The sequence below is a fragment of the Anoplopoma fimbria genome, chromosome 9 (genome assembly GCF_027596085.1).
Source record: "Anoplopoma fimbria isolate UVic2021 breed Golden Eagle Sablefish chromosome 9, Afim_UVic_2022, whole genome shotgun sequence".
Taxonomy (NCBI): domain Eukaryota; kingdom Metazoa; phylum Chordata; class Actinopteri; order Perciformes; family Anoplopomatidae; genus Anoplopoma; species Anoplopoma fimbria.
In genome coordinates this window covers 3,117,344-3,135,045 of record NC_072457.1, presented here as the reverse complement: position 1 = coordinate 3,135,045, position 17,702 = coordinate 3,117,344, and the positions used below count along the sequence as shown (strand labels likewise).

The following is a 17,702-nucleotide window of genomic DNA, read 5'->3' as shown; positions in this document are numbered from 1 at the left end:
TCCCTCTCTCTCCCTCTCTCTCTCTCTCCCTCTCTCTCTCTCTCTCTCTCTCTCTCCCTCTCTCTCTCTCTCTCTCTCTCTCTCCCTCTCTCCCTCTCTCTCTCCCTCTCTCTCTCTCTCTCTCTCTCTCTCTCTCCCTCTCTCCCTCTCTCCACGCAGCGCCACGTGACCCCTCAGCTGTGTCCCCCCTCACACCGCATCATGTCTGCGGAGGATGCGGCCGCTCGGTCCCGTCTCCCCCGGAGGAGCCCGTGTCTCCCCCCCCCGGAGGAGCCCGTGTCTCCCCGTCCCTCCCGTCCCTCCCGTCCGTCCTGCTCCTCTCTCTGTCGGCCTGCTCTCTGCTGCCCTCCCCGGCTCTGTGCCTGCTGGGCTTCCGTCCGGAGGAGACCGGAGTGGAGCTGTCCGTGTCGGACGGGGTTCTGAGAGCCACCGAGGGGACCCGCTTCATGCTGCGGGTTTATTACTCCACCTCCCCGCAGAGACTCAACCGCACCGCGGCCACCCGGGCCAACAACGCCGCTCCGTGGATCGCCTTCATCGAGGAGCCGAGCCCGGGGAGGGAGGGCCAGGTCCACCCGAAGAGGAACATGTGCATGGACAAGAACGCCAGGACGTCCGACATCGAGGTTCTGGGCTCCTTCAAGTCTGCATCCAGCCAGAACTCAGTGCTGGTGGAGCTGCTGGCCAAAGACCTGCGTAAAGGCGAGAAGATCAAGCACTACTCCATGTGCGCCTTCGACGGGTCCAAATGGGAACACTACCGGACCCGGGACTTCTGGGTGGCCGTGTCTGAACGCACTGCACCTCCAGAGATCTGGCTCCAGGTCCTGGTCTCCATCCTGCTGCTCGGGCTCTCCGCACTCTTCAGCGGGTTGAACCTGAGCTTGCTGGCTCTGGACCCGGTGGAGCTGCAGGTTCTCCAGAACAGCGGAACCGACAAGGAGCAGAACTACGCACGGAAGATCGAGTCTGTGCGCCGGCATGGGAACTACGTCCTGTGCACCCTGCTGCTCGGCACCGCCATCATCAACGCCTCCCTGGCCGTGTGGATGTGCCAGATCTTGGGCATGACCTGGCTCTCCACGGTCATCTGCGCCTTTGGGATCTTCTTCGTTGGGGAGATCCTCCCACACTCTGTGGCCTCCCGTCACGGCCTCGCCATCGCCTCCAAAACCATCTGGGTGACCCGTCTGCTGATGGTGCTCTCCTTCCCCATCTCCTACCCCATCAGCAAGCTCCTCGACCTCATCCTCAACCAGGAGATCTCCAACTTCTACACCAGGGAGAAGCTCCTGGAGATGCTGAGGGTGTCCGACCCCTACCACGACCTGGTGAAGGAGGAGCTGAACATCATCCAAGGTGCTCTGGAGCTGCGTAGTAAGACTGTGGAGGACGTGCTGACCCCACTGACAGACTGCTTCATGCTGGCCTCGGACGTGGTTCTGGACTTCAACACCATGTCTGACATGATGCAGAGTGGGTACACCAGGATCCCCGTGTTCGAGAACGAGTGCTCCAACATCGTGGACATCCTGTTCGTGAAGGATCTGGCCTTCGTGGACCCGGACGACTGCACCCCTCTGAAGACCATCACGCAGTTCTACAAGCACCCACTGCACTTTGTCTTCAACGACACCAAGCTGGACGCCATGCTGGAGGAGTTCAAGAAAGGTGAGGAGTGAGAGAGTGAGATAGAGTGAGATAGAGTGTGTGTGTGTGTGTGTGTGTTCAGCATCACTGAGGTCAAAGTTCATTCAAAACTATAAATGAAATGTATTCAATTGCAGCCACATTTGATCACAGACAAACTATTACAGTTGCTATAGTTAATAATTGATTATTCAGATGGGGATATGAATAATATATAACAATAATAATAATAATAATAATCTTTATTCCATAGTCATCATTTAAAATGCAGCTCAAAGTGCATCAGGAGAGAAAACAAATCAATAACACAGGTATTTAAAAATAACAATAAAATAATAAATATTAAAAGAGATATGAAATAGGATAATACTTGCATCATTTAAAATGCAGCTCAAAGAAAACAAATCAATAACATTTATATTTAACAATATTTAAAAACAGGGTCCAAAACAATAAAATAATAAATATTAAAAGAGATATGAAATAGGATAATACTTGCAGTGAAACAAGTTAATGATGATGAAAGAATTTAAGATACAAAAGTATGAATATAAGATACATTTTGATACAAAACAAGTCAAATTCCAAATGCTGAGTAAAATGGTAATAATAATAATAATAATAATAATAATAATAATATGATAAAGAATTTAAGATACAAAAATATTTTATTCCATAGCATCATTTCAAAAATGCAGCTCAAAGTGAAAGAGTTTAAGATACATCAGGAGCATCAGGAGAGAAAACAAATCAATAACATTTATATTTAACAATATTTAAAAACAGGGTCCAAAACAATATAATAAATATTAAAAGAGATATGAAATAGGATAATACTTGCAGTGAAACACGTTAATGATGATGAAAGAATTTAAGATACAAAAGTATAAATATAAGATACATTTTGATACAAAACAAGTCAAGTAAAATGGTAATAATAATAATAATAATACCTCTTATATTGATTGTGGGATACTTTATTCTGTCTTTTCCTCGTCTCTCACGCCGCCATGTGTCTTCTCATGGTGTTTGGTTACCACGGTAACCGTTGTTTGTAGAGGGGGGTACAGCGGGCGAGGGTGCACAGGTGCTGACTCCAGCGTTTCATCCCTTTGACGCCTTTCTCCTCTGTTGCTCAGCAGCCTGTGATCAACACGTCGTCGCAGTCAGGTGACAACTTCTCACCTCCATCTGTCTGAGCTATTTATGTATTTTCACATCAAACGAAGGATTAGATTAGATTTAAAGGCCCCTGTTCATACACAGAGAGCCATTTCACAGGATGGAGGGTCTTCAGGGGACATTTAAGAGAAAAGTCAAGAGTTTAAAAATGTCCTCGAACAAAACAACAATGTTTAGACTGGAACTAAAATAAATCTTCTCGGTCTTTATGACCCACTGGAGTCTGTATCTGCAGAGGCGCTGCCGTTCACCATGGTTTTTCTGACGTCATTGTGTTCTGGGACGTTTCTTGGCGTCAACCTTTATAGAAAAAGTAGCGACCAGGTTGCCAGATCGGAAGTGCTCGTCTAAGCTACCAAAAATGACGGATGTTGCAAATGTTAAAACCTGCAAATACACAGCAAGAAGAAACGCCAAGTGGACAAAGTTCGTTTCCAAAACGAGAGCGAATCCAAAAAGGGTCGACTTTCACCAGCTGGCGAGCCGGAGAAGAGTGGCCAGCTTTGAATATCGTGTTTACACTAGGGATGCACTGATAGCAAAATCAGGCCAATCTATTCAATTCAATTCTATTTTTATATCATATACTGTATATAAGAAGTGGATGTAGTCAATCGTGAAGTCACACTTTGGTTTGTGAGATTTTGAAGCCTTGAGTTTGGTGATTTTGCAGTTTAATTTTATTTAATATCGCAGTCTCATTGAGATCAAGAAAATATCAATAATCAGATGTTGAATTCATCCTAAAATACAACCTCTTCAGCAGATGATTCTGTTATTGTACCTTATTTGCAGAAAACCAGAAGATACATTTTAGCAGAACACTTGTGAAGATCACAGGAGGATGTGAGCTAAAAGTAGCTGCTTCTGAACCTCCATCTCGTAACATATACGTATTGTGAATGTGTTTCTGTAAATGAGTTCCCAGTCTGCATTGCACCTCCCCTGCATGAAAAAAAAAACCAAACAAAGCACATGACCCCAGTTTGCTGCAGCAGAGCAGCGTTTCTCCTGCCTGGGATCAGCTGCATGCTGCTTACTGAAGAGTGTAAGATGGGTGGGGTGCTCACCGACCAATCAGGGGCCTCGCTGCTCCTCGCTGCCTTCCTGCACAGTCAGCTCTTCTGGTTTTTTTCTTTTTTCTGCTGGGTTTGTGGTGAGGACAGGAAGAGACGGAGGTAAACAGAGAAAGGACACCTTGACGGAGTCCGTTTACAGGAGACGTTCATGAACATGTGGTGTCACGTAAATGTCATGCTTTAGCTTGAGCCATTTGCATATTCATGAAAACAAATTGAAAGGTTTTTAAGAAAGGTTTTTTACAGAAGCGTAGATGCAATTCAATTATTTTGAGCCGCAGGATCTTCTGACTTTCACCTCCATGTAGTTTTATGATGTAGGATCATAAACTACGTCTTTTCCTTCCCTCTCTCTCTTTCTATAAGAACACTTTCAGGCACTGCGGCAGTAAAAACGTTCCCTCGTTCATTTCAATGGGACTCCTGCAGCAGAGGATGCTGCCTCAGAGAGTTCTGGGTGAAAAAAAAAAACCAACACAGCTGCGTAGAGTTTCTACATCTACCTGTTCTCCGTAGCAACACACCCACAACCACACAGCTCCTTGTGTTGTTGTCACACAAACTGAATTACACATGCGTCATTTGATTTGTCTACTTTAAGAGGTCAAGCAAAGGGTGACGGCATTGTTTTGTTTTGGTTTCAACATATCCTCATACATAAATATGACATCTGTAGGAAAGTAACTCATAGGCTGTTTAGAAGAAGTGGACGTAGTCATCGTGACGTCACCCTTTGGTTTGTGGACTGATGTTATGACGCCTTGAGTGCAACGATTTTGCCGTCGCCATGTTGTTGTTTTTGCAACAGATTAAAGAAAGTGACCATATTTGGACTTAGGAAGAGTGATGTAGAGAAGCCGTATACGCCTCTGGTAACGGCAGCCCTAAAGCATCCCCTGCTTTATGGTCTGTTTGACTCTAAATGGAGCATCATTTACTAAATGAACATCATGCTGTATTGAAGAAGACTTGAAACTAGAGATTGAGACCATAAACTCATGTTTACAATGTTTACTGAGGGAATAAATCAAGAGAGAAGTAGAGTCATTTTCTCATAGACTTCTATACAACCAGAGGAGTCGCCCCCTGGTGGACAGTAGAGAGAATGCAGCTTTAAGACATTGCAGCGTTGGCTTCACTCGGCAGAACGAGAGTTTGCTGCATGTTTTCACATTTGCAACCATAAAAGGTACAAATTTCTATGGATCACCTGTTTCAGCGAGTAAACAATAATATTTTCCTACACAAAAGTAAAGAGACGGTTTTTTAGGCCCCTGCGTCACAACTATTATTGTTTCAAATGCATCAAAATTGTGATTCAGGTCTCAACTCCATATTGAAACAAAGCTGGTTACTGTATGAAACACAGAAGGCCAAATCATCAAATCCGTGCTTGCAGGCAGAGCTCATTGGCTGCAGAAGAGTTGGATGGAAGGAGCGGTATCTTTTAGAATAGAAAAAAAAAGCATCTCCTCCTGCCAAGAGTTAGTGAAATGCTGATTTCTCCACTGAAGAGGTGTAGTGGAGACTGTGTCGGTCTGCTGAGACCACACAGGGATCCTTCTTTGGCCTGAATGCAAAGCAGAATGTCTGGCACCAAATGAATCCGGCCAAATAACACATTTCCTTCCACGCTGCGAACAACAACAACGGGGAGAGCCTTAGCGGTGCCAGAGGAAACGGTGTTGGACAGAAGGGAAGATGAACGGTGGACGAGAGTCTGCGTCCGACCGCCAGGAAGTTTGTGTTTCACCAAAGAGCCCCCAAAAAACACAACGAGGAGAAAAGAAACAGCTTCACAGTTAAGATCAGAAAAGTAAAAGCTTTTATCCGTGGTGAGACTTCAACCCGTCTGTCCGTCCAAGAAAGTTCACAAAAGCAAATCAGAGTCCAGACTTTAGGACATTTTGACGAAAGAAGACAAATAACTGATATATTTTTATTTTTTAAAAATGACATTGAGGTTCACCATTTCCTTTAATTAAAAGGTGAGGATGGTGTGACTTTATTGAACCTGTTCTTCTGTTGACACATGTTTGATGCGAGTCCTCTTCTGTCTCTCTGTCCTCCTCACTCAAACGTCTCCCAGGAGGCAGAGCATGAAATATTCAGTGTTCTGTATTTTCACTCTGTCTCCCCACCATCTGTTCTCCATAATCATGTTACTTATTACAGGACAGTTCATGTAAATAGAGGTTGATGCATATAGCTACTAAGTCCAGTGAAAACTAATATATTTAAACCATAAATAATGAATAACTGTTGTGACTTCCATCAAAATATGGTCAAAGACTCTCAACTCCTCTTTACTGAGTCATGGTTTTCTTACCTTGATGGTGCTGCAGTGGAGTGACTTCCTCTTTATTTCCTCCAGCAGACATTTTGACTTGTCATAGCAGGAAAAGGTGCACAGGTGTAATTAATCACGGCTGACACTGAGCCATGTGTGCTGTCAGAAAGACAGGTTCCTATCTAAGCAGCCGTCATATTTACAGCTGTTTGAATTCTCTACATGCTGAGGAAGGGTCCTTCAATGCTTCCTTCTTTAGCTCCTTTAGCAGAGGAGACACTGCACCATCTTTTACCAAAGGAGAGAAGATGGAAAAAATGCTGCCCCACAATTCCTTGCAACATTTAAAGTGACGCACCATTCATGAAAACAAACTATTATCTCTTTCTTTCACAGGTTTAACAATTATTTTCACGCAGTCATAAACTAATGGGTATAAACTAATAGACAGTGGCGACTCTTTCCTTTCATTTCATATGTATTTATGAAACAAATAAGTAAAAAAAAAGAATACTAAATAAAATAAACAGTAAATATACCATTTGTCAACAGACAAATTGTCATTCTCAATAACAAGAAGGATCAATGAAAAAAAACAAGCTAAGCCTTTCATGAATTATTAAACTGTTAAAAAGAAGTATATTTCATGGGCCGATGTAGTCTGATTCTCTGAGCACTGCGGTTGTCTTTTCCTAACTCCTCATGAACTCTCCTTCACATCTTTCCTTGACCTTGTGACGTTTTCCATCAAGGTCAAGGAAAAGTGTTCAGTAAAAGGCGTTAGGAGGTAACTTCTCGACTTTTTCACCGCAGCCTTTGACTCGTGATAGCAGGAGAAGGTGCGCAGGTGTAATTAATCACCGCTGAAGGTGAGTCATGTGTGCTGGTTCTTGGATTCTCACACGCTGGGACACTGAAATAGACCCGAACCATCATTAAAGTTATTAATTATAACTGTGCTTCTCCTGCTGTGATGAGTCAAAATGTCTGCATGAAGAGATGCTTTCAAACATGAAGGACAACTTGTAAAAATATCAAAATGACTTAATCTGAAAATGCTTTAATCTGCTATGAAACGTTATATTTTAAACTCTTCCAGCTTTAGTTTTATTTGGCCCATGCATTCACCAAAAATGAGCTTTTTAAATCCCAATATCTTCATTTGTATCATCAGGTTTCTCCTCCGTAGCAACACATTTCATTTCACAAGCTGCCAAAGTTTATATACAGGAATATAAATATAGTTTTCTCTATAGTCTATGAGTTGTTTCGGGGGGAAATCAATGTGTGAGGAAGACGCTGATGAAGAAACAAAAACAAAGAGATTTGATTCTTAAACCTGCAGAACACCCAGAGAGAGAACCTACAGCAAACGCTCTCTGCTCTCCTTCTTTCAGACCACTTTGTATGTAAGGCTGACCTATTTAGCTCAATGCAGCTCTGCCAGAACTGTGTGCATGTGTGAGTCTGTGTGTGCATTGATGTGTGTGTGTTTTTGTGTGTCTGTGTGTCTGTGTGTGAGGTAGCATTTGGCAGGCGGAGAGTGTAGAAGCAAAGAGAGAGAATCTCAGTGAAGGAGTTGATTTGGAGCCAGAGCTCCAAAACAAGGATTCACTCTGTGTTCTGGATGTGTATTCACTGCGTGCACGTGTATTTATGTGTATTTGCACACGTGTCTGTGTGTTTTTCCAGCCAGCGGTACACAGATTATTAATCGCTTCGTTTATCTTGAGAAACGCCCAAAAGATTTTCCCAGCAGGCACACAAACTGGTCATCGTTACCCTCGGAGGTGAAACACAGAAGAAGCTCTGCAGACTCAGAGGGTGGATGCATGTGATTGATTGTGTTTGTACGCGCAGAGACTGTGTGTGTGTGTGTGTGTGTGTGTGTGTGTGTGTGTGTGTGTGTGTGTGTGTGTGTGTGTGTGTGTTTTGTTTTAGCTGTTACTCCCACTCCAATACAACTCTACTCACTGAGCATCAGACCGCAGAGCTCCCACTCAGTGTGAGTCACATGTGAAAAGAGAAGGCGTGACTCAAATCTAATCCGACATATACTGTAAATACAAAAGATCTTATTTGACAATATGCAGATTTTCGTACAGGCCTTCTGCATCCTGTTTTTTTTCCCAGAGGGAAACACTTCTGGAGTGATTTATTGTGTGTCTGAGTGACCCTTTCTGAGAGGCGTTATTTAGGCAGGGTTCCACCAACGAGATTAGCTGGATTCAGAGTTTGAAAAACATGGTTTAAAACCAGAAAATCCAGATCTAAGATTAAAAAGAGCTCTGTAGAACGATTCAAAGCAGATCTCCATAAGTAAAGACATATTTTAAAGCAAAATGGAATGGTTAAATCACAGTTTCATCAATATGATGCTTGTTTACCAAAATTTGAGGCAGAATTATGGAGTAATATGGAGGAATAATAGAAAATAAAACAATTTTCCGTTTTTCTGACTCGACCTTCAACACGAATGGATCAAAATGTATTTTATCAGGGAAATATTGGCATATATGTCCACCTTAACATTGTCATGGAGGGTTGTTTTATTCTGTTACTGCTGCCTCCTTTTTAGCTGGCATTTGTTAAAATGATTCATCTTCCATATTTGTTGTGTTATTGTTTCAGATAGAGGAAGACAGTTTAAAATATGACTTTGCTCAACTTTCTTGGATTTTCTTTCCAACTATCAAATAATGTATATGTCCCTTGAAAAATTGATTTTGACACCACAGATCTGCCTAGTTTTATGTTATGGTGACAAATGATAAATCACTTTTATTCTACTATCATAGTTTTTTTGTTGTTAATGAATGTTTAAAGAATGAATTCTGGGTAAAAAGTGATACTGAATCAACGTTTCCATCCAGGGAAGTCTCACCTGGCCATCGTGCAGCGGGTGAACAACGAGGGTGAGGGCGACCCGTTCTACGAGGTGATGGGCATCGTCACTCTGGAGGACGTCATCGAGGAAATCATCAAGTCAGAGATCCTGGACGAGACCGACCTGTACAGTACGTATCCGTGCACACAGAGACGGTCTGAACATACAGGAGTTCAGCATTTACACTGTGGTTTCTCATTCTGTGTTTGTGTTTCTGTTCCCTCAGCCGATAACCGGACGAAGCGTCGGGTTTCTCACCACGAGAGGAAGCAGCAGGACTTCTCCATCTTCAAGCTGTCAGAGAACGAGATGAAAGTGAATATTTCTCCTCAGCTTCTCCTGGCGACGCACCGCTTCCTGTCCACAGGTAACAGCCAATCAGCTGTTATGTGTCTCTGACAAAAGAGATGGATGTCATCCAGACTGAGGAGGTTGTCCTCAGTATGGATTTTTAAGGGACAATAAAATGTTGGGCTTTTGGTTTAGAGATAAGGTCTGGGTTGGGGTCGATTTTAAGTTAAAGGAATACTACAACGCCAAAAATGACCATTTGTGTGACCGTGTTAACTTGAATTCTTTAAGAAAACTTTTTTCTCATGGTGAACGTAAGATCAAAAAACAAAGAAAAACAGAGAATGAAAAAACTGAAAAAAACTGAAAATAAAAAACTGGAAATAAAAAAAACTGAATAAAAAACTGAAAATAAAAAACAGAATAAAAACTGAAAATAAAAAAAAAAACTGAAAATAAAAAAAAACTGAAAATAAAAAAAAAAAAACTGAAAATAAAAAAACTGAAAATAAAAAAAAAACTGAAAATAAAAAACTGAAAATAAAAAAACTGAAAATAAAAAACTGAAAATAAAAAAAAAACTGAAAATAAAAAACTGAAAAAAAAAACTGAAAATAAAAAAAAAAACTGAAAATAAAAAAAAAAACTGAAAATAAAAAAAAAATGAAAATAAAAAAACTGAAAATAAAAAAACTGAAAATAAAAAAACAAAAACTGAAAAAAAAAACTGAAAATAAAAAAAAAACTGAAAATAAAAAAACTGAAAATAAAAAAAAAATAAAAAAAACTGAAAATAAAAAAAAACTGAAAAAAAAAAAACTAAAAAAAAAAAAACTGAAAATAAAAAAACTGAAAATAAAAAAAAAAAACTGAAAATAAAAAAACTGAAAATAAAAAAACTGAAAATAAAAAAAAAAAAAAAAACTGAAAATAAAAAAACTGAAAATAAAAAAAAAACTGAAAATAAAAAAACTGAAAATAAAAAAAACTGAAAATAAAAAAACTGAAAATAAAAAAAAACTGAAAATAAAAAAACAGAATAAAAAAACTGAAAATAAAAAAAAAATAAAAAAACTGAAATAAAAAAACTGAAAATAAAAAAAAAAACAGAATAAAAAAAAAAACTGAAAATAAAAAAAGAAAAAAAACTGAAAATAAAAAAAAAACTGAAAATAAAAAAAAAATAAAAAAACTGAAAAAAAAAACTAAAAAAAAACTGAAAATAAAAAAACTGAAAAAAAAAAACTGAAAATAAAAAAACTGAAAATAAAAAAACTGAAAATAAAAAAAAAAAAAACTGAAAAAAAAAACTGAAAAAAAAAAAAAACTGAAAATAAAAAAAAAAACTGAAAATAAAAAACTGAAAATAAAAAAACAGAATAAAAAAACTGAAAATAAAAAAACTGAAAAAAAAAAAATGAAAATAAAAAAACAGAATAAAAAAATTGAGAATAAAAAAAAATGAAAAGAAAAAAATAAAAAAGAAAAAAATGAAAAAAAAATGAAAAAAAAATGAAAAAAACCCCCAGAAAATTTGAAAATTGAAAAAAAGGATAAAATAAAAAAGAGAATAAAAAGGATAAAATAAATAAGGAAAAAAGACTGTGTGTGTGTGTGTGTGTGTGTATGTGTGTTTTAGCGGTTACTCCCACTCCAATACAACTCACTGAGCATCAGACCGCAGAGCTCCCACTCAGTGTGAGTCACATGTGAAAAGAGAAGGCGTTATATAATAATAAGTTTTGTTTTTTAACATTGTCATGGAGGGTTGTTTTATTCTGTTACTGCTGCCTCCTTTTTAGCTGGCATTTGTTAAAATGATTCATCTTCCATATTTGTTTCAGATAGAGGAAGACAGTTTAAAATATGACTTTGCTCAACTTTCTTGGATTTTTTTTCAACTATCAGGTTTTTACGCAAATAATGTATATGTCCCTTGAAAAATTGATTTTGACACCACAGATCTGCCTAGTTTTATGTTATGGTGACAAATGATAAATCACTTTTATTCTACTATCATAGTTTTTTTGTTGTTAATGAATGTTTAAAGAATGAATTCTGGGTAAAAAGTGATACTGAATCAACGTTTCCATCCAGGGAAGTCTCACCTGGCCATCGTGCAGCGGGTGAACAACGAGGGTGAGGGCGACCCGTTCTACGAGGTGAAAATAAAAAACAGAATAAAAAATTGAAAATAAAAAAACTGAAAATAAAAAAACTAGAAAAACTGAATAAAGAAACTGAAAAAACCCAGAAAATAAATAAAAAAAACTGAATAAAAAAACTGAAAATAAAAAAACAGAGAATAAAAAAAACTGAAAATAAAAAAAAAACTGAAAATAAAAAAACTGAATAAAAAACTGAAAATAAAAAAGAGAATAGAAAAATGAAAATAAAAAAATGAAAATAAAAAGAATAAAAAGCAGAAAATAAAAAAATGAAAATAAAAAAACAGAAAATTAAAAAATTGAAAAAAAGGATAAAATAAAAAAAGAGAATAAAAAGGATAAAATAAATAAGGAGAATAAAAAAGCATAAAATAAAAAAGGAGAATAAATAGAACAGAAAATCCTGCAGATTGTCCCACAATAACCCTTTGTCTCCTCTCATCCCTCCATCAGAGGTGGAGCCCTTCAAACCAGCTCACATCTCAGAGAAGATCTTGTTGAGGCTGATCAAACACCCCAGCGTGGTTCAGGATCTCAAGTTTGATGAGAAGAACAAGCGAGCGCCGCAGCACTTCCTGTTCCAGCGCAACAAACCGGTGGACTACTTCATCCTGGTCCTGCAGGTACTAAAACTTAAAAAAAAAAAAAAACGTGTACTTGTTCTTGGTGCAGACGAGCTCACGTGGTGTTTCTGTTTCTTCAGGGTCGAGTTGAGGTGGAGTTCGGTAAGGAGGCGCTGAAGTTTGAGAACGGAGCTTTTTCTTATTTTGGGGTTCCTTCCATCATGCCAGCAGGTACAAATACACACACACACACACACACACACACACACACACACACACACACACACACACACACACACACACACACTGTTTATATTCTTATGACACACTTTCCCAATGACAAGCTGCTCCTTCAACGTCAAAATCAAAGCTCCTTCCTCTCCACTACATGTCCAACTAAACATCAGACTTGAATGCAGTAAAGTATTCCTCATGTTAATCTTAACCCTAAACTACAAACATTATCTTAATTTAGTCTCTAAAGTGACCGAATGTCCCAAAAATGTGCTTCTTTTTAGCTCATAGTGGCTCTCACAACCATAAAAGTAAAGATTACAAATGCATACAGAGTATATATACACATAAACACACTGGATTTATTTACCAATAAAGTCAAGATTTTACAGTTGCAAGAAATAAGAAAAATAAATCCTAAAAACAAAGCTGAAAAAACTGTGAGTTTTCTTAAACATGCACTTGAAGAGAGAAAATCTCAATCGGCGGCACTTAAACTCTCCAGAAATATTCACACATGGCGTTTGAATCACTTTGCACAGCTTGAAATATGTGAACGATTCCAAGTGATTTAACTGCCAGGAAAATAATCACAGTATTCACTGAGTGAAGTGAATGAATGGAAGCTTTCAGCTCTCAAGAAAGTCCAAATGAAGCTGAGCTCACACATGATTTGATCAAGTCTTATTCATTCAGGTAGAATATTCATAGAATATTTAAAGGTGTATTTTTTTTTCCTCCTGCAGTCCACAGATCCCCCTCTCGCAGCAGTGGTTTGGACCGCTCTGAGTCCATGCTCAATGGAGGCAGCATGAGCCAACTGAACGGAGGGGGGAACGTCTACCTGCCAGACTATTCAGTCAGACAGCTCACACATCTACAGATCATCAAGGTAACTGGGAGTATCCCAGTGAAATGGAATATTGCTGCAGGAATGATTCCTAATGAAATGAGTCAGCGTTTTTTTTATGTTGTTTATTTACCCCAGCAACGTTGTTACATTAAGATGTCACGTTACGTTGTCACGTTACGTTGTCACGTTAAGATGTCACGTTACGTTTTCTCATCGTTAAGTTATGTTGTTAAGTTACATTGTTAAATTACCTTGTTTTGTTGTGTTAGCTTGTTACATGACGTTGTTACTTTACTTCGTTACTTTATGTTTGATACGTAACGTTTGATATGTTTAGTTGTTAACTTACGTTGTTATGGTACACTGTTAAGTTAGGTTGTTAACTTACATTAATAACTTTCGTTGTTAACTTATGCTGTTAAATTACCTTGTTTTGTTACTTTACGTTATTACATTGCGTTGTTACTTTACGTTGTCACTTCAGGTTGTCACTTTAGGTTGTTACTTTAGGTTGTTACTTTAGGTTGTTAGGTTGTCACTTCAGGTTGTTACTTTAGGTTGTTACTTTAGGTTGTTACTTTAGGTTGTTACTTTAGGTTGTTACTTTAGATTGTTACGATACGTTGTTACGATAGATTGTTACTTTAGATTGTTACGATACGTTGTTACGATATGTTGTTACGATATGTTGTTACGATATGTTGTTACGATACGTTGTTACGATACGTTGTTACGATACGTTGTTACGATTTGTTACATTACATTTGATTACGATACGTTGTTACGATACGTTGTTACGATACGTTGTTACGATACGTTGTTACGATACGTTGTTACATTACATTTGATACGTTACGTTAAGTTACGTTAAGTTACGTTTAGTTACGTTTATTACGATACGTTGTTGCGTTACCTTGTTGCGTTACCTTGTTGCGTTACCTTGTTGCGTTACCTTGCTGTAACCAGATATATAACTGATCTATGAAACTTGTTTTTTGGTTAAGAAACTTCAACATACAACGTCTCCCGTGGTTTACAAATACGTACAATGCCAACATTTTTCACGGCGACTGTGTTGTCATGTTCTCAGACACAATCTGCCAAGAGTCAAACATCCTTCCAACCCTTAATATTACCCACAATCCTCTGTTGTGTCAGATTACCCGGAATCACTACCAGAACGCTGTAACAGCCACCAGGATGGACAGCTCCCCTCAGACGCCCGATGCCGACGCCTGTCTGGCAGAAGGAACCGCCCCGTCCCCGGAGCCCTCCGCGGCGGAGCACGGCGCCACGCTGATGCCCCCGGAGCACACCACCACCTCCACCTCCACCTCCACCTCACCTCCACCTCCACCTCCACCTCCACCACCCACACCCTCATGCCCCCACCCAGGGAGACAGGCCGGCCCAGCTCGGCCCGAACCCGAGGACATCAGTCCAGCGTCCCACACAGCACCTCGCTGCTGAACGAGAAGAACCGCATCGTCCGTGAGTATCCTCCACAGACAGGAAATGAGTATTCTGGAGGTCAAACTGAAATAAATAAGTTCTGTGATTCATCAGAAGCAAAATACTGAAAATGAATTGAATTCAAGAACCTCATCCAGACTGCAAAGGGATGTTTTCAAAACAGCTGATGGAGAAAGTCTGAGGAGAAATGACAGAATATGAAAGAGACGATGAGAAAAGAGAAAGAAGAGACAGGAGGCTTGTTGGTGCTTCTTAATGGATCGCTATGAGAGGCAGTCTGAGATATGTTAGTGTTACATTGTGGGGAAAGTTAGTTTTAATGTGGGAGTAACATTACGAATGTACTGTCAAGATTTATTGGCTAGGACAGTACTCTGCTTTATGGTCTGTTTGACTCTAAATGGAGCATCATTTACTAAATGAACATCATGCTGTATTGAAGAAGACTTGAAACTAGAGATTGAGACCATAAACTCATGTTTACAATGTTTACTGAGGGAATAAATCAAGAGAGAAGTAGAGTCATTTTCTCATAGACTTCTATACAACCAGAGGAGTCGCCCCCTGGTGGACAGTAGAGAGAATGCAGGTTTTAAGACACTTTATGTCGGACACACAACCAGTCTGGTAAACAGACTTTATAAAATGTGTTTGTAAAAGGCATCATGTTTTGATGTGTTCATGTGTGTGTTTCGGCTGCAGGCAGCAAGTCTGACGGACAGAAGAGTCCCAGCGACTCAGTGTTTCTCAGGATGGACGAGATCCCTAACATCAGGGAGGACAGGTCTGAGATCGACGCACACACCGGTATGACAAACTACCGTTAACTGCCATGTTAATACACTAATAACGTAACAATATGTGATGATAATATCCAGCAATAAACAATAAATAGTAACTTGTTTTGGTTTTTTAAATTAATTCAAATCTTGTCCTGAGCAGCTTTAAAAGTTTCCAGACGTCTTTAGTTTCACCAACAAAAAACAGGACCAAAGCTTTTCATCATTAACAGGGTCATGCCTACCTCTCTCTCTCACTTTCTCTCTCTCTCTCTCTCTCTCTCTCTCTCTCTCTCTCTCTCTCTCTCAGACACGGCCTCCGTTCCCATGGAAACGGACACGTCTCCTTTCATCAGCAGCCTGTCCCTGAGCGGCTCAGAGGACACGCTGGGCAAGAAACTCCTGCTCAAACTCAGTCAGTCCCTCACACACAAACCACTTATTCACCAACCCTTTCTCCTCTCTCTCTCTCTCTCTCTCTCTCTCTCTCTCTCTCTCTCTCACACCCCCTTGCTTTGCTTTGATTAACATGCAAACTCCACACTCACAATCACAGCCTTCCCTCCTCCAGTAACCTGCCTCCCACTCAAACATACATTAGTGATTTAGACTTGCCTACTTTGTATTCTCGTGAAGTTTCTTAAACGGCACAAACAAAAGCTTATAGAGGGGTTTTTGTATTGGATTTCCCTACTTGCAGCTGATTTTTATGCATTTTAGTTTAGCTATTAAAATCCCCTCAGAGAACAGAAAGTTTTATTTATGACTTGTAATGGAGCAGACGTGTTTCAAGTTTTAAGTATTGTAGCTAAATGCAAAACAGCAACTAAACAAGCTGCCCAATCATCTGCACAAACTAGTCCGATTGTTTGGTGTATCAATAGAACAGGGTTGCAGAGTAAGCTTGGAACCAAATTAAATAATAAGTTCCACATTAAGTTCCACGTTGACAAATCAATAACATACGTCTTTTAAATGTACTCTTAATTTGTTTGTTTGTTTTTCATATCAGAATCAGAATCAGCTTTATTTGCCAAGTATTTGTGCGTAAACAAGGAATTTGACTTCGGTTTTTCCTTCGCTCTCAGTGTACATACATAGAAATAGACAAATAAAAACAGAAAACAAGGACAGCAAAGTAGGATAAGGGAAGCATTAACATTTTATTTCTATATACAAGTATAAATGTAAAAATATATGTACAAAAGTAAGTATATGAACATAAAAACACAACAACAATGAAATGGAAATAATAGAGCAGAATGGAGGTAATTGTGCAATTTTTTAAATGATGTTGTTTACTATGTTAATTGTCACGCACCTATCACCAAACCAATGTCCTTGTATTTGTAACATACTTGGCAATAAAGCTGTTTGTGATTCTGAAAAAATAAACCGCTCCTTTACTGTTTTGTCTCTTCAGGCCACAAGAAGAGGAAAAAATCCCGCGAAGGAGAAAAGACACCGGAGGACATTTCAGAGCAGCCGCTGGTGAAAACCTAGCGGAGTGAGATAGACGGACCTGAACGCTCCATCGTCTGGCCGTTCTTTAAGATGTTTGTATGAAGACCGATCAGGTTGTTGAACTTCAGCTTTCAGAGTTTTATCTGAAAACAACACACACACACACACACACCCTCACTGTAGGAAGTTATAACGTGGACCCATCACCAGGAATGTAACGAACAAACCAATGGAAGACGCCATTTTATATATATATATATATTTAAAGAAAACAGGGGGATTGCAGCTTTTGGCAATAAACCGTAGCTTCTCATCTTCACAGATTTTTCATGTTGCTGCATGTATATAAAGAAGGATGTAAAAAAAACTAATAGATTTTATACCCTCCTCATGGGATCACTACTCCAATGGAGCGAATGGAATAACGGATGGAAGACACCAAAGACGATGCTGTTTTTGTACATATTGCTCCAGATATGCACACAGGAGACGTTTGAACAGATAACGTAAACTGGCTGCTTCGTGTTCAGGCTTTTCATTTGAAATGTTGCTTGATTTATGTTGTTGGTTACCTGCTAATAGAGAGGTGAAGTCCCGCCCCCCTCCGGTGTCCCATGGGACCTTATTTTGGAATATACAATGGCGAATGACAAATATTTTTCCTGTTTGAATTTTGCCATGAAATACACATACATCAGTTGAAAAGATAATTTTGCAGGTCAAAAAGTCTTAGTTTCGTATAGTACCCTTTAGTTTTGTGTGGAACTGCTCATTGAACTACATCTCTCG

General features: G+C 39.3%; 1 protein-coding gene across 1 annotated transcript in view; it reads left to right on the top strand.

Annotated features, from left to right (window-relative positions):
* The window catches only part of LOC129095312 (metal transporter CNNM4-like), a 20,885-nt gene extending 3,933 nt beyond the window's left edge, over positions 1–16,952 (top strand). Inside the window, exons 2-12 of the mRNA XM_054603712.1 lie at positions 160–1,671; positions 9,075–9,218; positions 9,315–9,455; positions 12,001–12,170; positions 12,251–12,341; positions 13,091–13,236; positions 14,356–14,525; positions 14,573–14,688; positions 15,373–15,477; positions 15,760–15,864; positions 16,873–16,952. Coding sequence (XP_054459687.1) covers positions 160–1,671; positions 9,075–9,218; positions 9,315–9,455; positions 12,001–12,170; positions 12,251–12,341; positions 13,091–13,236; positions 14,356–14,525; positions 14,573–14,688; positions 15,373–15,477; positions 15,760–15,864; positions 16,873–16,952 — 2,780 coding nt within the window. The remainder of the gene's footprint in view (positions 1–159; positions 1,672–9,074; positions 9,219–9,314; positions 9,456–12,000; positions 12,171–12,250; positions 12,342–13,090; positions 13,237–14,355; positions 14,526–14,572; positions 14,689–15,372; positions 15,478–15,759; positions 15,865–16,872) is intronic.
* Positions 16,953–17,702: the final 750 nt, after the last annotated feature.